Genomic DNA, 23,391 nt, shown 5'->3' with positions numbered 1-23,391 from the left:
CAGCGCCACCATGTGGCCACCAACAGATTGAAAAATGCTGTTTCCTGTTTTTATGTGTTCACGCATATATATTTATTAAATATTTTCTGCGTTGGCTTATTTTAATTTTCCATTTTCCTTTTCTTTGTTTTGTGAAAATTATGCTGAGATAGAGATCCATTCATACTGAGTCTTCTCAGCTGCGTGGGAAAGTTAAAATTCTAACAGTTGAACTGAAGGTTTATGGCACTCCCTTTTTTTCTTTGCTACTTAACTCCATGTAAGTCCTTTCATCTCCGGCACAGCCTCGTGCAAGCAAAGGAAAAATTGTGAACTTGTCTTTTGATAACATATTTCATAGTTCTGGAAACCGCAGCAAGGGACACAAGAAACAGGCAAAAGAGATGTTTGGCACATTCCTCAGAAACCTTATTGAAACCGTATCACATTCCTTAAAACAAAGCAGTACTCTGCCTTCAGAACTGGACGATCATACCAACCCCCCTCAGGGCCCCAGGATGCGTACTACCAAGTGAAATGCACAGGATTTTGTTTATTATGTAAATAACATTGCTTCCAGCTTTGTAAGAGTCTACCTCTCCTTCAATGTGTGATCTGCTTGAGACGGGAACTGTTATCTTTGGCAAGTCATTCAGTCACTAATGTTTATTGAGTCAGAATACACACGAATGAACTATAAGGAGGACAAGAAACAGGCAATGTCCAGTACCTATCATTCGAAAATCATATTATTTCACTTACTCATACTTTGAAATTTCTATTCCTGTTCTTTCATTTGTCTTTATTCTTATAACAGTCATCATTATACAGCTGAACGAAAGCCCCATCTTTGTTTAAATGTTGCTCTTAATGAAATCTAATACGATCTAGTTACTATACATGAAATAAAAGAAGAACAAAACTATGACTACCACATATTCTAATGATGCTGAATGCAGGGGTATATCAATAAAATATCTTCCTTACAAAGAATTTTACTCAAAGGCCTAAAATGTTCTCTTTTCCACTATAAGCAAATGATAGAGACTAAACCTTAAGACGTGTACGTGTACAAGATTAGATAGTGCCTCAGACCCCAGCTCTGTTGCATAGAAAAGTCACAACAGGTACTTGGTGATATAATACACTGTTTATTCAAAAGAATGCAACTGGATTGTAAGCCATTGAAAACTCAATGTCTATCTCTAAGGTTTCCATGCAGAATTAAGACAAATTATTTAGTAATTTATAGTAATGTATAGTAATAAGACAAATTATTAAATGCTCTTATTTGATGCTTTATAATGCCAACATTTGCCTTCACGCCCACAAATAAAGTCAATCAACACAAACTCACTATCTTATGATACTTTTGTTTTCAGATTGACTACATGCTTCTATTACTTTGACATAAATAGATCTTAAATCAAGATATATAAACAAAGAAAAATAGAACTTTAATATACTAGCATAGTAGAAAACAACTATTTTATATAATGAGAACCAAGGACTAAAAAACAAGACTTCTAGTATAGAAAGGAAATGCAGAAATACCTAGTATATATGAACACAACAAGCAGCATAATATTCTAAGAATTCAAGAAGTCTAGGAACAGAACCCTGGCATGAAGTGTGCAGAACTAATGAAGCCAACAAAAGCAAAGTGGTAGAAACAATTTTAACAATCAGTTTAACTGTGCAGACAAAGCCTTCTCATTTACTGGGATCCCATGAAGAAATTCTGTGCGATAGATGAGAGTAAAACCATGACATTAAGCATAAACCTGAAAACCGATGAGTAAAGTGAAAATTAAAATTGTTAGTAACAGGTATACAAAATATAGCTAACCAACAAGACAATATTAGGAAGTAAATATCTACTAAGTAGTTTTCTAATAATGATTAAATCCAAAACTATTCTGGAGGGTAGAATTTTCCACCATTTCTTTCCCAGAGGACTGGGCCAAGGAGCTAGGAAGAACTGGCTGTAATAATTTAAAATCGCTGGTCCCAGAAGAATCGCCCATCAGACATACCTCATACTGGTAGCTCTGGGACAGGGTCCCTGCCCCGCTGACATCCACCAGGTGACCAGGAAAATGGCCATCAGGCACAGAGCAGCCACCCAGAGTGGACGCCCTGGCCCTCCTGCATAGCCTCACCCCCACAAACAGCAGCACAGACAAGAGGAAGAGCGAAGACACAGATGCCAAGGCAATGACCAGGTACAGCGTGAGCGCATCCTCATCTTGGGCAGGGTCGCGCGCCACCTCAGGCAGAGGCAGGTAAGGTTGAGAGAAGCCATCCACCAGCAGCACCTGCAGAGTGACACTGGCAGACCGCGGAGGATCGCCATTGTCCTTGACCACCAGCAGCAGCCTGTGCTTGGGCGCATCGCGTTCACTCAGCAGCCTGGAGGTGCGCACCTCGCCATTGTGAGCCCACACGCTGAACAGTCCGGGCTCCGTGGCCTTGAGCAGCTGGAATGACAGCCAGGCATTCTGACCTGAGTCGCGGTCCACAGCTACCACCTTGGTGACCAGGTATCCTGGCTCCGCTGCCCTGGGCAGCAGCTCTGTGTAGGGCGCAGAGGCGTTCTGCAGCGGGTAGAGCACGAAGGGTGCGTTGTCGTTGGCATCCAGCACCAGCACGCGCACCAGCGCCTGGCTACTGAGAGCGGGCGAGCCTTGGTCTGTGGCACCCACGAGGAACTCGAAGCTCTGCAGGGCCTCATAGTCCAGTGCCCTAAGCGCGAACAGCTGTCCATTGTCGCTATTGATGGAGATGAGCGAGGACAGGTCCAGCTGTGAGTCCTGGGTTGGCAGCAGCGAGAAGGTGATGTGGGCATTGGAGCCCGAGTCTGAGTCTGTGGCGCTGATGGTGCCTATGTGCAGGGCAGGGCTGTTGTTCTCTTGGACAAACAGGGTGTAGGAGCTTTGAGTGAAGGCGGGGGCGTTGTCGTTGACGTCAGAGACCTGCACTGTTATGGTGTGCTGGGATGTGAGCCGGGGTGTGCCCAGGTCGGTGGCTGTTATGGTAATGTTGTACTGCTCTTTTTCTTCCCTGTCTAGCGCTCTCTTCGTTATTAAAGTGTAAAACTTCTTTCCTGAAGGTTTTAGAAGAAAAGGAAGGTCCTCCTGGATGGCGGAAACCACCTTCCCATTGTTCCCTGAGTCAGCATCTCTAACACTGAAAACAGCAACTACCTCATCCGGAGAGTTTTCTGGAACTGGGCTGTTAAGTGCAGATAGCATCACTTCTGGGGGGTTGTCGTTCACATCCACCACCTGCAGGAGCAGCGTGCATTTTCCCGAGAGACCTCCCCCATCCGTGGCCTTGATATCCACTTCATAAGAGGGAATTGTTTCAAAATCTACCTCTTTTCTTAGCCGAACTTCCCCCGTTACTGGATTTACTTCTAATGTCTTGCTGATATCTTCTGAAGGCTGAGAGAGTGCGTACAGTACTTTCGCATTATCTCCACTGTCTAAGTCATTGGCTGAGACTGTGACGACCAGGGACCCCGGAGAGAGGTTCTCCGGAATTTGCACTTGGTAAGTTGACTGCTGAAACTCGGGGGAATTGTCGTTGATGTCCACTACTTCAATGAGAACCCGCGCCAACCCAGACCGGGGAGGAGAGCCACCATCCAAGGCTATCAGGGTTAACCTCAGCTCAGGCTCCTCCTCCCGATCCAGTTCTTTCTCCAGCACCAGCTCTGGGTACTTCCTGCCATCACTGCGGTTGCGGGTGACAACCAGGAAATGAGAGTTGGAGCTGACTTGATAGCTCTGAATATTGTTGATTTCTACATCTGAGTCCAGAGCATTATTTAAAGGGAATGTGGTTCCCAGAGGACTGTTTTCTGGTATCCTCAGCATCATTTCTTTTTCAGTGAACACTGGAGAATGGTCATTTATGTCCTTCACCCTCAGTTCAGCCTGAAATACCTCCAAAGGGTTTTCCATTAACACTTGGAAGTGCAGAACACAGGGCTCAGTGGAGCCGCATAGCTCCTCTCGATCTAGCTTCTCACTTATGAGCAAATCTCCAGACTGAACATTGAGCTGCAGGTGCTCTCTGTTTTCCCGGGAAATGATCCGAGCCCTGCGGGTGGATATCTCTGCCAGTTCCACCCCCAGATCTTTCCCAAGATTTGCCACAAAGGAGCCCCTCTCCATCTCTTCCTCTATGGAATAGGGACCGAGCTCCCTGCCTGCCTCAGACACACTCAGCAAAACAAAGAAAGCCAGGACTTGCCTTTGTCTCAGTTTGTGCATCCGCGCAGTCTCCATGGCTCTTTCCTCTTTCCTGTTTGCTCCACAGTAGCTTCACATATGCCCAGGATCCTAACAGCACTGTCTCACAGTCCAGAAAGTCAGAATCAAGCCTCCAAATCGAATATTTAAGGTTTACACGCGCCTTTGCTTTGGCGGAAGAGCTTATCTTTTGCTTCTAGGTGGTGAGAAACTGGCCCTGAAAAGGCGATTGCAGAAGCAATTCCTATGCTCTGTCTTCTTAACCTGCAGCGCCACCGCGCGGTCTCACTGGCCCTTACAGGTTCAGATTTAACAAGAGACAAAATTCTCCAAGACATGTGGACTAAGTTATATAATAGGAATCACTAACTTTTTTCAAGTTACTTTTGTGTGTATAAGTACATTACTGAGGTATTATATGAAACTAAATACAAAAATAAGTTTTCATTCATGGTATTGGGTATGTAACGCTGCCGATGTCAATGACTAAATAAGGTAGCGTAAGCAACATTTGCATCGAGGGGTAAAGTTTCGAAGGTAGCACGGCGAATGTTTCACGTACACACATTTTCAACATACACAGTAGAGTCACAAATGAGTAGACAATGCAAAATTCCAGCCAGTGTATAGAGTGTAGACGTGCTTTATTAAGGAACAAATGGATTCCTTCTCTGAACATCCAAGGGAAAGAATTGTAAGTCTTCCCAATGTTCAGTTACCAGAAAATCATTTCATAAATAGACTTATGTGGGCCTGGATTGATTTTTATATTTGGCAAGAATAATTCTTGCGTTTTCTAATATACATCTTTGGGATATAACATATAATTGAATGCATTCTTTTAAGGTTTAAAACTTAGAGCCTTTTAATATATACACAAAGTGGTGCACCCATTACCAAGGTCAGTTCTGGACTGTATATCTTACATCAAAGAAGTACCTCACATCCCTTAACGATCATCTTATTTTCTCGTTTCTCCTGAGCAGAGCCCAAAGGAACCATTAGTCTCCTCTTTTGGTCTAGACAGAGTTCTCTATTGTAGACTTCCATACTAATGGAATGACAGAATATGTGGACCTTTGAGGCTGGTCAGCTTCCCTCCCTTGCCCTGATGGTTTAAAGGTTCGTCCAAATTCTAGCATGTGTCAGTATTTCATTACTTTTCCTGGATATAGCAGGCTCATGTTTATTTGGGCATTTGGAATCGTTCTACCCTTTTGCTTTTCACAAACAATGTTGCTATGAAGAATCATATATGTATACACACATTTGGTTTTCTGAGATAGAGTTTCTCTGTGTAGTCTTGGATGTCCTGGAATTAGGCCTGTAGACCAGGCTGGCCTCAAACTTAGATCTACCTGCCTCTGGATCCCTAAAAGTGAGCACCACCACAGCCCACCTCATGTATATATTTTATGTGAACATACATTATTTCTCTAGGAGTTGAATTGCTTAACCCATGATGAGCTCTATGTTTGTCCATTTGAAAAACTGACAGAATGTTTTTAAAAAAAATGGCTGCAGCATTTTCCATTTCTTCAGTTGTGTGTCAGGGTTTCAAAATTATGACAACCTCCCAACACTGATTTGGCTCTTTTTGGTCCTTGCCATCCTAGGAGTTCTGAGTGTCTTGCTGTGATGTTTATTTGCTGAGCAATGTTGTATAGCTTTTTGGGTGCATCCTAATCATTGGTATATCTTTTTCAGAAAATATCTATTCTGGTCTTTGTTTAATTGAATTGTTCATCTTTTAATAACAATACTGAGAGTTTAAAATAGATTTAAACTTATATTAAATTCTATTTAAATTTAAAAATAGAGTTTAAATTCTATATTGAAAGTTTGGATTATCTTTGTATTCTTTTATTTAGATTTTCTGTTCTTATAGTTTGAATTGAATTGCAGTGAAAATTCACGAAGGGCAGGGCAGGAAGTTCAGTGATAGAGCACATTTAACATGCACGAGACTCAGGATTTGAACTTCAGTACCACATAGACATTGATATCCTTGATACCCTTATTAATTCATTGTTTTGCTAAGGGCTCTAGAAGTTGTTAGTTGGGTTCCTCAAGCCAATGAAACCTAAACTCTTGTTATAATGATTTTTATGTATCTTCATTTGACAACAAGTGATATTGCTACACACACACACACACACACACACACAGGAATAATTGTAACCCACATAGGGTTTGGGAAAATATTTAAAATATAATGAAAGTAAGGTCTGGAGAGACTGCTCTGTGGTTGAGAGTACTTGTTGCTTTTGCAGAGGACCTGAGTTTGGTCTTCAAAATCTAGGACAGGCAGCTCAGAGCCTTCTGTGCTCCAGATCAAAGGGATCCAATGCCTCTGTCCTCTGAGCGTACTTGCACTCATATGTGCATACCCGCATGCAGACACACCTACATATAATCAGAAATGGGCAGCACAGGGAATGATGTGACAACTCCTTAGTCACCAGGGATGCTGTCTCTTTTAAGCTCATCCCCCACTATTTTAGCCCTCCATTGCTATCCCAGATCCTCCAGGGTGATCTGTGCACTCAGCACACTGTACACATCCCAGGGAGGACACAGTGGTAAAGCAGTGGTTCTCAACCTTCTAATAATGCTGTGACCCTTTACAGTTCCTTATGTTGTGGTGTCCCTCACCCATAAAATTATTTTGCGGCTACTTCATAACTGTAATATTGCTACTGTTGTAAATATTAATGTAAGTATCTGGTAGGCAAGATATCTGATATGTGACCCCAGAGGGATAGAGACCCACAGGTTGAGAATCACATTTCAGGTCAAAAAGGTGAAAATCAAGTTTCACATGAGACATCTCCCTTTAATAGTGTTCTTGGAGATTGAAATATCAGTGGTACTCAACTTGGTCTACAAATTGAGTTCCAGGACAACCAGGACTGTTACACAGAGAAACTCTGTCTCAGACAAACAAATAAACAAACAAACACAAAAACAAAATGCAAAAACTAAAGGGGAAAAGAGTAAATATTGGTATGCACAAATATTTCTCAGAAGAGAAAAGCCAATTTTACAGCCACACTATTTCAGCTTACCAGGAAAATAGGGGAAGGCTTTCTGAATCCTCCTCCGTACCAACAAAACGCAGCAGAAAGCAGTTTAAGACAGTGATATTAAAAGCAACAACAGGCTAATGAAGAGACATGCAGCTAGGGAACATTTTTTAACAACAACACCAACATCAAAGTTAGTCCAGTGGAGGCCGAATAAAGCAAAAGCCAGGCCCCTCAGTGCCCCTTCGTTCCCATTTCTGATTAGATCTCCTTGCATCCGAGCAATGCTGTGTATTGTGTACTCGATGGCTAACAACTGGGAAGAGCACACACACTGAGCTGCGTTGGATTGGGCTGAAAGGATTTTCCACTTCCTTTCTTGTACATTCCTAAGCTATCCCACAGCAAGATTTGTACGAAAAGAGACACGTTAGAAAGACAAGATTAGAACATTTCATCTTCGGTCTGGATTAAAGATGAGACAGCCTCACTAAAACGATGGCTGGAATATGCTGCAAACAAGCTTTCGGCAGGCTTCAAATGTTCACGATGGGCACATCAAAAATAGTAGTTTGAGCTAACAACAACACACTACACATGATAAAAAAAAAAAAGAAGCTATTTTAACTGAATGCCGAAACCCCAGTCGTTTCTAGAGTCGGAATTTTCACCCATTTCTGGTCCAAGAGGATGGTCTTGGAAATTAGGTAAAATTGGTTTCAGGAATTTGAACTCATCAGTTCCAGAGTCCCCTGTCAGACACACCTCATACTGGTAGTTCTGGGACAGGGTCCCTGCCCCGCTGACATCCACCAGGTGGGCAGGAAAGTGTCCTTCAGGCACAGAGCAGCCACCCAGAGAGGACGCTCTGGCCCTCTTGCACAGCCTCATACCCACAAACAGCAGAACAGACAAGAGGAAGAGAGAAGACACAGATGCCAAGGCAATAACCAGGTACAGCGTGAGCTCATCCTCATCTTGGGCGGGGTCGCGCGCCACCTCCGGTAGAGGCAGGAAGGGCTGAGAGAAGCCATCCACCAGCAGCACCTGCAGAGTGACACTGGCAGACCGCGGAGGATCGCCATTGTCCTTGACCAGCAGCAGTAGCCTGTGCTTGGGCGCATCGCGCTCACTCAGCAGCCTGGAGGTGCGCACCTCGCCATTGTGAGCCCACACGCTGAACAGTCCGGGCTCCGTGGCCTTCAGCAGCTGGAATGACAGCCAGGCATTCTGTCCCGAGTCGCGGTCCACAGCCACCACCTTGGTGACCAGATAGCCAGGTTCAGCCGCTCTGGGCAGCAGCTCTGTGTAGGGCGCAGAGGCATTCTGCAGCGGGTAGAGCACGAAGGGCGCATTGTCGTTGGCGTCCAGCACCAGCACGCGCACCAGCGCCTGGCTACTGAGGGCGGGCGAGCCTTGGTCCGTGGCTCCCACATGAAACTCGAAGGTCTTCAGGGCCTCGTAGTCCAGCGCCCTGAGCGCGAACAGCTGCCCATTGTCGGCGTTGATGGAGATGAGCGAGGAGAGATCCAGCTGCGGGTCGTGAGTGGGCATCAGCGAGTAGGTGATGTGGGCATTGGAGCCTGAGTCTGAGTCTGTGGCGCTGATGGTGCCTATGTGCAGGGCGGGGCTGTTGTTCTCTTGAACAAAGAGTGTGTAGGAGGTTTGAGTGAAGGCGGGGGCGTTGTCGTTGATGTCTGAGACCTGCACTGTTATATTGACTTGTGTTCTCAGTATGGGACTCCCCATGTCTGCAACACTGATGGTGATGTTGTATTCTGCCGTAGTCTCTCTGTCAAGTGCGTTCTGTGTTAATAGTGTGTAAAAGTTTTCTCCAGAAGGCTTTAGGAAGAAAGGTAGATCGTCCTGAATGGAACAACTTGTTTTGCCGTTTTCTCCTGAATCTAGATCAGATACACTAAACACTGCCACCATAGTTTCTGGCAAATTCTCAGGGATGGGGTTGGTAAATGCAGACAGGATAATCTCTGGAGCATGGTCATTCACATCCATGACTTGGGTCAGAATCGTGCATTTTCCAGAAAAGGTTCCAGTGTCCCTGGCCTCAACATTGACTTCATAGAACTGAGTCTTTTCAAAATCAAGTTGCTCTCTCAGTCGCACCTCCCCAGTCAAGGGGTGGATCGAAAAGGTTTTGCTGATGTCATCTGACGCCTGGAAAAGTGAATAGGAGATCTCCCCATGGACTCCTATGTCCTTATCCGTAGCGGAAATGGTGACGACCAGAAAGCCTATTGGACTATCCTCTGGGATCTGTACCCTGTAAAAAAGCTGTTCAAACTGGGGAGCATTGTCATTGATGTCCAGGACTTCAATGTGGACCTCAGTGATGCCAGACCTAGGTGGCGAGCCGCCATCCTGAGCTGTGAGGATTAACTTGAGCTCAGCTTCCTCCTCTCTATCCAGAGCTCTGTCTAGAACCAGCTCAGGATATTTCTTGCCATCGCTGCGTTTTCGAGTGAGCACATGAAAGTAGGAATTGGAACTGATATGGTAGTTATCAATACCATTTTGGCCTACATCCATGTCCTGAGCATTCTTCAGAGGAAATATAGTCCCAGGAAGACTGCTTTCTGATATCTTTAGCAAGATTTCTTTGTCCACGAATGCTGGAGAGTGGTCATTTATGTCTGTTACTTCTAGCTCAGCTTGAAAAATCTCTAAGGGATTGTCTAGCAACACTTGGAAACGTAGCAGGCATGGCTCCGTGTGCCCACACAGTTCCTCCCGGTCCACTTTCTCAGTTAAGAGCAAATCTCCTGTCTCCCGATCCAGCTGCAAATGTAGTTTGTTCCCTTTAGAAATGACCTTAGCCCCTCGTCTGGAGAGCTCCATCTGCCCAAGACCTAGGTCATTTACTAAATTGGTTACAAAGGACCTACCCTCCCTTTCCTCAACCACAGAATAGCGCTTCAGTTCCCCTGCACTCGCCAGACATAACCCTAATAGGAAAAAGAAATAAAGGACTTGCCTTTGTCTGCCAGTGAGCTTCCTGCTGGCCTCCATTGTTTGTGCTGGTGCAGCGAGCGTCCTGGAGGATGTTTCAGCAGAACTGTAAATTCCCCTGGTATCTGGTACTGTAGTTATCTCACTAGATACCTGAGAATTACTCCAGTCCTTTCCCGAGGGCACAGACCTCCTCTCTGAGGTGTCCGAGCTTCTCTGGGCTTCCAGGCTTCAGCAATTTTTTTCTTTTCCTTTTTTTCCTCCACAGCTGCCTTCTACTTTTACTTTCTTATCCTGCAGCGCCACCAAGCGTTCTCATTGTATCTTAACATTTCGTGGCATGAAAATTGATGTAAAAAAACTAAAGTTGCCTGTATCTGGTGGTGGGCAAGGTAAGGTTGCATTACCTCTCCTATTGCTTTGTCTTCTTGGGCAGACAACTGCCCGAAAGCTACACAAGAGAAATGGCATGGGTGGAGATCCTTTCAATAATGCTAACTGAGATTTGAACAAAGGCCACATATTTAAATAACAGCCTGGAAGGAAAAATATATGCAAGAAATATATACTTAAGTGTGTGCATGTATGTTTCTAGGAACAAAGTTTGAGGAATTGTAGACCTTTAGTGTGAAGAACCACAGAAGCAGTTGTGATCCTTGGACAAATTATTTAACTTCTCTGCCTTAGTTTCCTCATCTCCAGATGAGATATCAGCATCTAGGTTCCAGGATTTTTGTGAACTCCCCATATTACAAATGAGAAACAGATGTGGAGGGAGAGTAACTCAAAAAATATATGGAAATCTAATGTAGAAAAACTCTTCCTCCTCCTCCCCTCCTCCCCTCCTCTCTGCAGGGTCTCTCAGTGCAGCCTTGGCTATCATGGACATTTTACTCAGACTCACAGAGATCCTCCTGTGTCTGCCTCCCAAGTGCGGGGATTCAAGGCGTGTTGTGCCGTGCCAGAACCCAACGTTTTTGGAACTTGAGAGTTAGTTAAGTCAGAACTTTAATATTAGTTAGGTAATGAACCCCCAAAGAGGGATTGCGGGTTTATAAGGAAATAAGACTACAGGCCAAGAGGAGTATTGCTGTGTCTGAACACAAGAGAGACTGGTGAGCAGGGTGAGCACCACAGATGATACCTAGTGACAGAGAATAGCATACCTGGAGATGGACAGAATGAGGACTCTCTAACACTTTAAACAAGAAAAATAAAGCAGAAGGAATTAGGAGGTGCTCTGCTTTGCCGGTTAGTAATCATGGGACTTACCAAGCCTCTACGAATGTCTACTTGCTCATTACTGAAAAACCTCTACTCGTTGGTTTCTTCTGAAATAAAGTAACAACATAGACTGATACCTAAAATGCTAGCACTGGATCTGAGGCAGGAGGATCAACAGTTCACAGCCATCTTCGACACAGAGGGACCGTGTCTCCAAAGAGCTATGTAAGATGAACAGCAATTACTAAAGAAACTTAAGGAAATTCTGTGGAGTATAACCTCCCCAAATGTAAGGCAGGGATTTTTCGACTTCATTCAACTCGGAACATAAATATCAATGAATCAGTTAGATGATGGAAAAACTGTTTAAACCACCCCTAGCAAGATTTGTCATTGAAGAGGCCACAATTCAACAACTGCTTAGAAACAAAGAGGAATCAAATCAAATTTTAGATAGCTCACATCACATGAATTTCATGCATGAGGGAAAGTTCTTGGGAATAAGCAAAGGAGTTCTTTTCTGAACTAATTTAACTAACCTCACGATGTTAGCATAAAATAATTCCCCTACAGGAAACAAGGGCATGCTTTAAACTAGGGCTGTATCCCCTGGCAAAAGGGCTTAGCTTTTAGTCTACTTCTCTCCCTGTGCTTTCGGTTAAGAAGTTGGGGGCAATTGGCTTTAGGAAATTAAATTCGCTGGTTATCCCTGACCCTCCAGTCAGACACACCTCATATTGGTAGCTCTGAGACAGAGTCCCTGTCCCATTGACATCCACCAGGTGACCAGGAAAGTGTCCCTCAGGCGCAGAGCAGCCACTTGGAGAGGACGCCCTGGATCTCCTGCACAGCCTCACTCCCACGAACAGAAGCACAGACAAGAGGAAGAGCGAAGACACAGATGCCAAGGCAATGACCAGGTATAGCGTGAGCGCATCCTCATCTTGGGAGGGGTCGCGCGCCACCTCTGGTAGAGGCAGGTAGGGCTGAGAGAAGCCATCCACCAGCAGCACCTGCAGAGTGACACTGGCAGACCGCGGAGGATCGCCATTGTCCTTGACCAGCAGCAGCAGCCTGTGCTTGGGCGCATCGCGCTCACTCAGCAGCCTGGAGGTGCGCACCTCGCCATTGTGAGCCCACACGCTGAACAGCCCTGGCTCTGTGGCCTTGAGCAGCTGGAATGACAGCCAGGCATTCTGTCCCGAGTCGCGGTCCACAGCCACCACCTTGGTGACCAGGTATCCTGGCTCTGCCGCCCTGGGCAGCAGCTCTGTGAAGGGAGCAGAGGCGTTCTGCAGAGGGTAGAGCACGAAGGGCGCATTGTCGTTGGCGTCCAGAATCTGGACGTGCACCAGCGCCTGGCTGCTGAGCGCGGGCGAGCCTTGGTCTGTGGCACCCACGAGGAACTCGAAGGTCTTCAGGGCCTCGTAGTCCAGCGCCCTGAGCGCGAACAGCTGCCCGTTGTTGGCATTGATGGAGATGAGCGAGGAGAGATCCAGCTTCGGGTAGTGGGTTGGCAGCAGCGAGTAGGTGATGTGGGCATTGGAGCCTGAGTCTGAGTCTGTGGCGATGATGGTGCCTATGTGCAGGGCGGGGCTGTTGTTCTCTTGGACAAACAGGGTGTAGGAGCTTTGATTGAAGGCGGGGGCATTGTCGTTGACGTCGGAGACCTGCACTGTTATGGTGTGCTGGGTTGTGAGCCTGGGTGTGCCCAGGTCGCTGACTGTGATGGTGATGTTGTACTCGGTTTGCGATTCTCTATCTAAAGGCGTCTCTGTTACTAGAGTATAGAAGTTTTCCACTGATGGCTTCAGGATAAAGGGGAGATCATGCGGAATGGAGCACATGGTTTTCCCATTGTTTCCCGAATCTCTGTCTCTGATTCTGAAAACAGCAACGACTGTCTCTGGTGAGTTCTCTGCAATCGGGCTCGTAAGCGACGACAAGAGAAGTTCAGGTGCGTTATCGTTTACATCCATTACCTCTACAACCACAGTGCATTTTCCAGAAAGTCCCCCGCCATCTTTGGCCTGTATCGTTATCGAGTAAGTTTGAATCGCTTCGTAGTTGAGTTCACCTTTAAGATAAAGATCGCCAGTCGTAGAGTTGATTTGAAACGTTTGGAGAATTCTTTCGGTGGCATAAAAAAATGCGTATGCTATCTGTCCGTAATTTCCCGTGTCTAAATCCCTAGCAGACACGGCAACAACCAAGGAACCAACAGGAGTGTTTTCAAGTGACTGTACTTTGTAGAGGGACTGCACGAATTCAGGGGAGTTGTCATTTATGTCCAACACCAGGATGCGCACCAGGGCTGTCCCAGACCTGGGTGGAGATCCACCATCTAAGGCTGTGAGAGTTAAGGTGAACTCTGCTATTTCTTCTCGGTCCAGCGTTTGATCCAGTACCAATTCAGGGATGATAGTGCCCTCCCCTCCATCGTGCACGTGAATGTGGAAATAGGCATTGGCACTGATGGTGTAGTTCCTCAAGCTGTTTGTCCCCACGTCGGAATCCAGCGCCCTCTCCAGCAGAAACTTCGCCCCAGGAGTTGCACTTTCTGATATTTTCAAGGGAATTTCTTTGTCTAGAAATATTGGGGAATTATCATTTATATCTCTGACATGCAGTGCAGCGCGGTGAATCTGAAATGGGTTTTCCAACAGCACCTGGAACGTCAGCACACAGGGCTCCGTGGGGCCGCACAGCTCCTCCCGGTCCAGCTTTGCATTCAGAATTAAGTCTCCAGTAAGCGTGCTGAGCAGTAAAAAGCCCGTGTTCTGGTCTGAAACAATTCTAGCCCCCCGAGCTGACAGTTCCTCCAGCCCCAACCCTATATCCTTAGCTAGATTGGCCAGGAAAGTGCCCCTCTCAGTTTCCTCCGCAACAGAATACTGAAGCTGTTCGGCGCCAACCCAAGCAGCTCCCAGAAACACACAGAGAAACAGTACTTGCCTTTTCTGCCCAGCTCGCTCCAATCTGACCTCCATTCTTTCTAAGGCTTTCAAAATAAAGCCAGAAATCCTTCCACTTTGCCTCAAGCAGCTCCCTGGAATGCCAGCAGCGGAATCCTTAGGACACTAAGATTTCCTATGAAAAGCGAGAGGCACCTTCTCCCAGCGCTTGCTACTGCCGCGTCATTTCCTAAGGCTTTGTCGGAAATCTAGACTATCCTTTGTGCATTTTCGTCCCTTCCCTTTCCCTTTCCTCTTTTTAGCCTGCAGCGCCACCTTGCGTTGTACAAGTGCTATTCTCTTTTTCAAGAATACAGCAGATTAAAGGCATTCTGCCCCACGGTTTTACATTAAATTTTGATTCTCCACGAAAATTTAAGAAAATCTAAAAACCTCCTGCTTCAAATGGTGATGGTATAGTTTATAAAAACAGAATCAATCCTCCACCAAGAAATCAACAAATATTGTGCTATTCATAAACCACTTAGCAAAACTGTGTTAATAACACAGAACAACTAGAGTTTTTCTCCAGTTTCTTGTGACCCGGACAATTCTTCCACTTTCAAGGTCTTCACTCTTCTTCTATACTTTCTAATAATTCTTTCTGCTCTGAGATGTTCACATTCCTTCTGCCCTAAGTGCTATGTATTGGTATTAATTGTGAAAATCTCCAATAACCAGCAAATGCTCTAGTATTGGCTGTAGCAAGTAGGGTCAGCTTTGCATTTGTGGAATTGCTTCGATATTGCATCTTTATGATGGCTGCTCTCAGAGTAAAAAAAAATGATATTTTTGTTTGTCCATTTTTTTTCCCAGTGAAGGGTTTCTCTGAGTAACAGCTCTGACCATCCTGGAACTCTTTTTGTAGACCAGGCTGGCCTTGAACCCACAGAAATCCTCCTGTCTCTGCCTCCCAAGTGCTGGGATTAAATGTGTGTTCCACCACCACTAAGTTGAGATTTTTAAATCAAGGTTGTTTTCTATTTCTTTCACAAAATGTTTTAAAACAATATTTGTTTAAATTTTCCATGTGCTACTTAGCTTTTGAATTCTTGTGTCTTTAACATAAATTAGCCTTTACCATGATTAGTTTTGGTGAACAGGTAGATTTGATATGTCAACCTGCTTTTAGGATATTTTGGCCCAATTTTCCATTAATGATTGACTCATATGGTTTGGGCAGTGGATTGTCATCCTGGCCTCATAGAAGAGGGAGGAAGCTTCTCCATCTGCTTTCACAGACCAGAACAGGTACAGGTGAGTTGTTTCCTTCTACATGCTTAACTTCAATTTGCCTCTTAAGCTGCCCGAGTTCAGTGTTTTCATTGGATCTTTATCTTCTCCATTCTGTACTGGGTTATGCTTGTTCATAATTTGTTAAGTACCTTTTCTTAAAAGCCATTTTTCTAGTTTTCACATCCATCAGCATACTTAGCTTTTCCTGTTATTATCAGCAATGTCTCATAGCTTATCTTCCAGTGGTGGTGAGACTTGTAAGAACTGCAGCTTTCTGGCCTTTTAAAATTAGTGTTATCCCAGAATAAAATGTAGCCTTTATTTTTAAAAACCAAACACTGAAAGACCTAATACAATGATCCCTCCCTTCTCTCCCCTTCTCTGTTTCTCTCCCAGGATACAGTCATTTTTAGGCTTTTCAGTCACCTCTGCTGCCACTGATTTTTTTAAAAAACATATCTTAATCTCATGCGTTATCAACTGACTCCTTCGTAAATTGGATTAAATTTGAGCTCTTTCATGCCCCTTTTTTTTACTATGTTTTAGGGACATTGCTGTGTAATAATTATGGATTCCGTTCTTATTTTCTTGACATTAATAACTGCCTTGGCTTTTACTTTTCTTTACCAATAGCACTTATCCATGTCTTCCCATGATTCCAGTTGCCTCCCAGTGCAATTCCACACATGGTGATTCCCGTGTCTTCCAAGATACCAGCTTCCTTTTAAACCAGACAGTTGCTTTCTACATCTTTTACACAGCTTGGAACTTCTCTTTGTTGTCATCCATGGGATTCTTTCTTTTATTTTAGTTAGGTTTCCAAGTTATGATATTTTTTGTATCTTTCTGTTCTCCCATTTACTCATGGGCTTTAAGAAATCACATTTTAATAGGTTCCTGTGACTGAGAAGATATGATGTCAAGGGGCTTACCAAAGAATATTCTGCAGGACACCAATTCCTTGAGTCACAAAGATTCACTGCTGTTTGCTATGCTTGATAGCATGGTCATCATCCTGCAATCATACATGGACATTCATTTCTCTTTCCCCTGTTTTGTGTGTTCTCCTTTCCTCTTCTTCTTCTTCTTCTTCTTCTTCTTCTTCTTCTTCTTCTTCTTTTTCTTTCTCTCTGCTTTTCTTTTCTTTTCTTTCTTTTTTTTTTTGGTTTTTCGAGACAGAGTTTCTCTGTGGCTTTGGAGCCTGTCCTGGAACTAGCTCTGTAGACCAGGCTGGTCTCGAACTCACAGAGATCCGCCTGCCTCTGCCTCCCGAGTGCTGGGATTAAAGGCACGCGCCACCATCACCCGGCTTTTCTTTTCTTTTTTAAAGATATACTTATATTTATTCATTATTGAATTATCACAAAATAATTTCTTTTTTATTTATTAGATTTTTTTAAAAAATACCAATCCAAATTCCCATTCCCTCCCTTCCTCCCATTCCTTCCACACACCCGCCCACCCCACCCCTATCTAATCCTAAGAGAGGGTAAGGCACATTGCTTTGTGGAAGGTCCAAGGCCCTCCCTACTACATCTAGGCTGAGCAAGGTATACATCCAAAGAGAATAGGATCCCAAAAAGCCAGTACACGTAATAGAGATAAATTCCGGTGCCACTGCCAGTGGCCCCTCAGTCTACCCCAGCCATACAACTGTCAACACATTCAGAGGGACTAGCTTAGTCCTATGATTGTTCCTTCCCAGTCCAGCTGGAGTGGCGAGCTCCAATTAGCTCAGGTAAACTGTTTCAGTGGATGAACCCTTCATGGTCTTGACCTCTTTGCTCATATTCTCATTTCTTCCACTCTTCAACTGGACCTTGGGAGCTCAGTCCCGTGCTCTGATGTGGGTCTCTGCCTCTGTTTCCATCTGTTGTTGGACGAAGTTTCTCTGGTAATATTTAAGATAATCATCAGTCTGACTACAGGACAAGTCAAGATCAAGCCCCTTCTCCTCTATTGCTTAGGGTTTGTGGCAGGATCATCCTTGTAGATTTCTGGGAATTCCTCTAGAGCCGGTTTCTGCTAACCCTATAATGGCTCCCTCAATCACGATATTTCCTTCCTTGCTCTCATCTCTGACCTTCTTCCACTTTGTCTATCCAATTTCCTCAAGTTCTCCTCAACCCCCTTCTCCCCTCTTCTTTCCCCTTTACCTTTCCTTCTTCCCCTGCCCCCATGCTCCCAATTTTGTCAAGCTATCTTGTCTGTTTCCAATTTTCAGGTGTGTCTATATATGCTTTTCTTTGGGTTCACCTTATTACTTAGCTTCTCTAGGATCATGAACTATAGGCCCAATGTCCTACTTATAAGTGAGTACATTCCATATTCATCTTTTTGGGTCTGGGTTACCTCACTCAGGATTGTGTTTTCTAATTAAACCCATTTGCAGGCAAAATTCAAGATGTCATTTTTTTTACCCCTGGGTAGTACTCTAATGTGTAAATGTGCCACATTTTCTTTACCCATTCTTCAGTTGAGGGGCATCTAGGTTGTTTCCAGGTTCTGGTTATTATAAATAATGCTGCTATGAACATAGTTGAACGAATGTCTTTGTAGCATGATTGAGCATCTTTTGGGTATATGCCTAAGAGTGGTATTGCTGGATTTTGAGGTAGGTTGAATCCCAATTTTCTGAGAAACTGCCATACTGATTTCCAAAGTGGTTGTCCAAGTTTGCATTCCCACCAGCAATGGAGGGGTATTCCCCTTACTCAACATCCTCTACAGCATAAGCTATCATTAGTGGTTTTGATCTTAGCCATTTTGACAGGTGTAAGATGGTATCTCAGAGTTGTTCTGATTTGCATTTCCCTGATAGCTAAGAATGTTGAACATTTCCTTAAGTATCTTTTGGGCCATTTGAACTTCTTCTGTTGAGAATTCTCTGTTTAGTTCAGTACACCATTTTTAATTGGGTTATTTAGAATTTTACTGTCTAATTTTTTTGAGTTCTTTATGCATTTTTGAGATCACACCTTTGTCTGATGTGGGGTTGGTGAAGATCTTCTCCCATTTTGTAGGGTTTTTTTTTTTTTGTCTTATTGACTGCGTCCTTTGCTTTACAGAAGCTTCTCAGTTTCAGAACGTCCCATTTATTTATTGTTGCTCTTAGTGTCTGTGCTACTGGGGTTATATTTAGGAATGGTCTTCTGTGCCCATGCATTGAAGACTACTTCTCACTTTCTCTTCTATCAGATTCAGTGTGGTTGGATTTATATTGAGGTCTTTAATCCATTTGGACTTGAGTTTTGTGCTTGATGATACATATGGATCTATTTTCATTCTTCTACATGTTGACATCCAGTTATACCAGCACCATTTGTTGAAGATGCTTTCTTTTCTTCTTTGTATAATTTTAGCTTCTTTGTCAAAAATCAGGTGTTTACAGGTGTCTGGATTAATATTCGGCTCTTCAATTTGATTCCATTGGTCAACATCTCTGTTTTTATGCCAATACCGAGCTGTTTTCATGACTGTGGCTCTGTAATAGGGGTTGATGTCAGGAATCGTGATGCCTCCAGAAGTTCCTTTATTGTACAATATTTTTTTGGCTATACTGGGTTTTTTGTTTTTTCATATGAAGTTGATTATTTTTCTTTCAATGACTGTGAAGAATTGTGTTGGGATTTTGATGGGAATTACATTGAATCTATATTGCTTTTGATAGGACTGCAATTTTTACTATGTTGATCTTTTCTATCCTTGAGCATGGGGGATCTTCCATTTTCTGGTATCTTCTTCCATTTCTTTCTTCAAAGACTTAAAGTTCTTGTCAAACAGGTCTTTCACTTCTTTGGTTAGTGTTACCCCAAGATATTTTATGTTTATTTATGGCTATTGTGAAAGGTGGTGTTTCTTTAATTTCCCTCTCTGCTTCTTTATCCTTTGTGTATAGGAGGGCTACTGATTTTTTTTAGTTGATCTTGTATCCTGCCACATCACTGAAGGTATTTATCAGCTGTAGGAGTTCTCGGGAAAAGTTTTTGGGGGTCACTTATGTACACCATCATATCATCTGCAAACAATGAAAGTTTGACTTCTTCCTTTCCAATCTGAATCCCCTTGATCTCTTTTTGTTGTCTTATTGCTGTTGCCAAAACTTCAAGAACTATGTTGAAGAGATATGGAGAGAATGGACAGCCGTGTCTTATTCCTGATTTTAGTGAAATCACTTTGAGTTTCTCTCCATTTAATTTGATGTTAGCTGTCAGATTGCTGAATATTGCTTTTATTATATTTTGATATGTTGTTCCTTGTATCCCTGATCTCTCCAAAACCTTTATCATGAAGGAGTGTTAGATTTTGTCAAGTGCTTTTTCAGCACATGATCAAATGATCATATGGTTTTTTCTTTCAGTTTTTTTATATGATGGATTACATTGATAGATTTTTGTATGTTGAACCTGCCTTGCTTCTCTGGGATAAAGCTGACTTGATCATGGTGGATGATTTTTTTTTTGATGTGTTCTTGGATTCGGTTTGCGAGTAGTTTGTTGAGTACTTTTGAATCTATGTTCATGAGTGAGATTGGTCTGTAATTCTCTTTCTTGGTCGAGTCTTTGTGTGGTTTTGGTATCAGGGTAACTGTAGCCTCATAAAAAGAATTTGGCAATGTCCTTTCTGTTTCTCTTACGTAGAACACTTTGAAGTTATAGCTATTAGCTCTTCTTGAAAGTCTCTCTCTTTTTCCTACTTTGAGATACCTTTTCCTTTTATAGACACCATCCTGTAGTTTTCATAAAAGGATGTATGAAAGATAAATTTTGTTATGATCTTTGAAAAATTATTTTTTGTGTGTGCACGTGGTATTTGTGTTCAGGTTCACATGGCTTCAAACTCACAGAGAATCTTCTGTTTCTGTCTCTTGAGTACTGTGATTAAAGACATGGACCACCATGCCTGGCTACTCTTGTTGGATTTGACCTACAAGTCAAAAAACAGAAGCTCCAGACTTCTTTTTTATACACAATGTAACTGAGGAATGTTGTGAAGGAAAGCAATTTTGGCTCAATAATTTACCTAATTTATATTGTTCAAATACAGAGAAAACAATTCAACAAACAGTAAAGAATTAATAAATATTATATCAGTATTCATGAGTATTTTTTGTATTTTGAGATAGGGTTTCTCTGTGTAGCTTTGGGGCCTGCACTCTGTAGACCAGGATAGCTTCAAACTCACAGAGATCTGCCTGCCTCTGTCTCCTGAGTGCTAGGATTAAAGGCATGTGCCATCACTGCCTGGCCATTCATGAGTATTTATTGAACTAAACTACTTAAGGCTAAAGTTCACCTAACTATAGATGAATTGAGAAATTATCATGGAAGAACTAATGTAAAATTTGGTGTAAAAAAATCTGAGGAGGTCTTTTCTCTTCTCTCTCCCTCTCCTCCTCAAGAGTAAGATTCATAAGCTGTCTAGAGCAGATTGATCTCCACTCTCTTCTGTCAGGTGACAAGATTTACCAATTGTCCTTCTTTGAAATCTTGGTCATCATCACTCCTTGTAACATCTCCTCTTCTCTCCTCTTTCCTCTCCATCCCTTCTCTCTTCTTCCTCATCCTCCAAAGAAATAAGGTTGATCAGTAGTCCAGGCTGGACTTTATCTCTCCTCACTTTGGGCAAGTAGTGAGGTCGGCCAGTTGTCAGTCTTCCTAGGTTGGCTTATGGTTTTTGGGTCAGACTCAGGTTCTTAGGTATTGTGGCAACTGCCTCTACCCATCACTTTAACACATATTTTGTTCTGCTCTGTCTCCCTACAAATCTACAGACTCTCCTGGAAATGGTGATGGCAGCTAGGCCAGGCCAGACCAGGCTGTAATGGATCTACAGTGTGCTATGAAGCCTAGAGCCCTATATTGAGCCTCAAATTAGAACTGGAAGGTACAGTCACTGTACTCATACTAACATCTAAAAGTGTGCACCAGGGAATATGGACTGCTCTCCCTCCCATAGCACTAATTACACAGCTGTAACCTACACAAAAACAATTTTTATCATCTGAACATAGAAAGATGTTCCTTGCCCTGTTCACATAACTTGCAAGTGGTTCTGTACTTCCAACCTAGCCCATCTGTCCTCTTCCAGTATATTCAATAAAATGTTTGTATTAAAAATATCTTTGAGGAGGGGCTTGAGAGATGACTCAGTGGTTCAAAACACTTGTTGCTATTTTCAGAGGAATTTGGTTCTCAGAGTACATCTTAAGGATGTTGACTAAAGAATTTTATACCAAGCTAAACCATACTTCTCAGTGATGTGAGACTTCAGACCTATAAATGTTCATAAGGGTCTACTTCTGTTGAAATGAAGCAAGGGATAAGATAATATGGATGATTCAGACATGAGGAAGGAAGCTGGGAATTCCTTTCAATTTGAGTTCATAGGTTTATCTTGATTCTCTCCTTAATCTTTACGGAGAGAAAGTGTTAAAAAATTAACTTGTAAAGATAAAAAGGATGGAACAAGAGTAAATGTCAAAGAAAACTATCTAATTTTGGAAGGTGCAAAGAATACAAGCAAGTGGTAACTAACAGACTGCATTATTTTCTCTTATTAAGAAGGTTATTAATAATAGAAAAATCAATTCCAGTTAAATAATGATTCAAGTGGAATGTTCAGAGAAAAACTAAAACTAAAAGTGGCTGAGAATCTCCACGAGGAGCGGTTATATCTGAGACTTCCCTTCCCATCTGTAAAACAAGGCATGTTTATTTTACTCTGAGTGTCAGACAATGTCAGAGCTCTGTACTGAGGTATTGATAAGTATAGCAGCAAAAGCAAAGACAGAAGTTGGACTTTAGTGTGGAGAAGATCGAAAATTCTGCAGAGAAACATTATCATGTTTCTCCCATACCAAGGAGTTCAAAAGGCCAGGTGCCAAGTTTTTAATTCCTTCCACCCTGTCCACTGACATTGTTTTTGAATTCCTCTCTGGAAAATGACATGGGTCCATGAGAGAACTTACAGATTTTTGGTCCTAAAATAAATAGTCTCTCCCTAAGTTAAGGTTGACCACTCAACTGGTCTCAAACAAATACAGGGTATCTAATAAGCATTTGACTTCTAGGAAACTGATCAGTCATCCAAAAAGTGTGTGAAGGAAACTTTCTAACATGAAGACAGAGATATGAAAATAAAGAAAATAATAACTTAAACATAAATGAAAATGTTATTAGAAATACTTTTAAAACTTAAAATTAATGCTTTCAGAAGTATCATAAAATACTTGACTTCTGTAACAAAATGAAAGAACACTATAGACAAATTAACAATATAAATTTAAGGGTTAAAACAATAAAACGGTGTTATAAAATATTGACCTCCAGTGTAAAGGGCAAAATTAAAAAGCCCTTCTTAGGAAATAGCATAATCATCATAATTTTTCATTAGGGAGTGATTTCCAAAATATGACACCTAAAGTACAAACCACCAAATAAAAATCAAAACATTGGGTTTACCAAAGTAAGTTTTTTTCTTCAAAGGACATTATCAACAAGGTAAAATGATAGCATACAACAGGAGAATTGTTCATAAAATGTTCATAAATTATTTGATAAGGCTCTAGTTTAAACTGTATTGCTACAATTCAACACATAGGAATGCCATTGGAGAATATACTCAAGTGGCCAATAAACACATGGAAATCCTCTCAATTCCGGTCATCATCTGGGAGCTGAAAAGTCAAACCAGAGTAAGGTGCTTCTCCACACACAGGATGACAACAATCAAAAACAAAACAGG

The 23,391-nt window shown here is 42.7% G+C and overlaps 3 protein-coding genes across 3 annotated transcripts; all 3 read right to left on the bottom strand.

Moving 5' to 3' along the window:
- Window positions 1-1,051: 1,051 nt before the first annotated feature.
- On the bottom strand, window positions 1,052-4,298 carry LOC121442987 (protocadherin beta-16-like). Its single transcript, XM_041644654.1, has one exon. The coding sequence runs from the start codon at window positions 4,272-4,274 to the stop codon at window positions 1,872-1,874; it is 2,403 nt and encodes an 800-aa protein (XP_041500588.1). The 5' UTR covers window positions 4,275-4,298; the 3' UTR covers window positions 1,052-1,871.
- Window positions 4,299-5,919: 1,621 nt separating this feature from the next.
- LOC121442985 (protocadherin beta-8-like) lies at window positions 5,920-10,291 on the bottom strand. Its single transcript, XM_041644650.1, has one exon. It carries the CDS (start codon window positions 10,289-10,291, stop codon window positions 7,883-7,885), a length of 2,409 nt encoding a protein of 802 aa, XP_041500584.1. The 3' UTR covers window positions 5,920-7,882.
- A 1,667-nt stretch (window positions 10,292-11,958) lies between these two features.
- LOC121443000 (protocadherin beta-7-like) lies at window positions 11,959-14,445 on the bottom strand. Its single transcript, XM_041644669.1, has one exon. It carries the CDS (start codon window positions 14,443-14,445, stop codon window positions 12,085-12,087), a length of 2,361 nt encoding a protein of 786 aa, XP_041500603.1. The 3' UTR covers window positions 11,959-12,084.
- Between the last annotated feature and the right edge of the window lie 8,946 nt (window positions 14,446-23,391).

Source organism: Microtus oregoni, unplaced genomic scaffold (assembly GCF_018167655.1).
Source record: "Microtus oregoni isolate MIOR12 unplaced genomic scaffold, Mior012 000098F_ref0000018, whole genome shotgun sequence".
Lineage (NCBI taxonomy): Eukaryota > Metazoa > Chordata > Mammalia > Rodentia > Cricetidae > Microtus > Microtus oregoni.
Note: the sequence above shows the minus strand (reverse complement) of the source record. Positions and strands in the feature narration are given on the sequence as shown.

What these genes read in the sequence shown, in the direction of transcription:
- LOC121442987 (XM_041644654.1), bottom strand. Translation starts at nt 4,274, where the DNA reads ATGGAGACTGCGCGGATGCACAAACTGAGACAAAGGCAAGTCCTGGCT.
- LOC121442985 (XM_041644650.1), bottom strand. Translation starts at nt 10,291, where the DNA reads ATGGAGGCCAGCAGGAAGCTCACTGGCAGACAAAGGCAAGTCCTTTAT.
- LOC121443000 (XM_041644669.1), bottom strand. Translation starts at nt 14,445, where the DNA reads ATGGAGGTCAGATTGGAGCGAGCTGGGCAGAAAAGGCAAGTACTGTTT.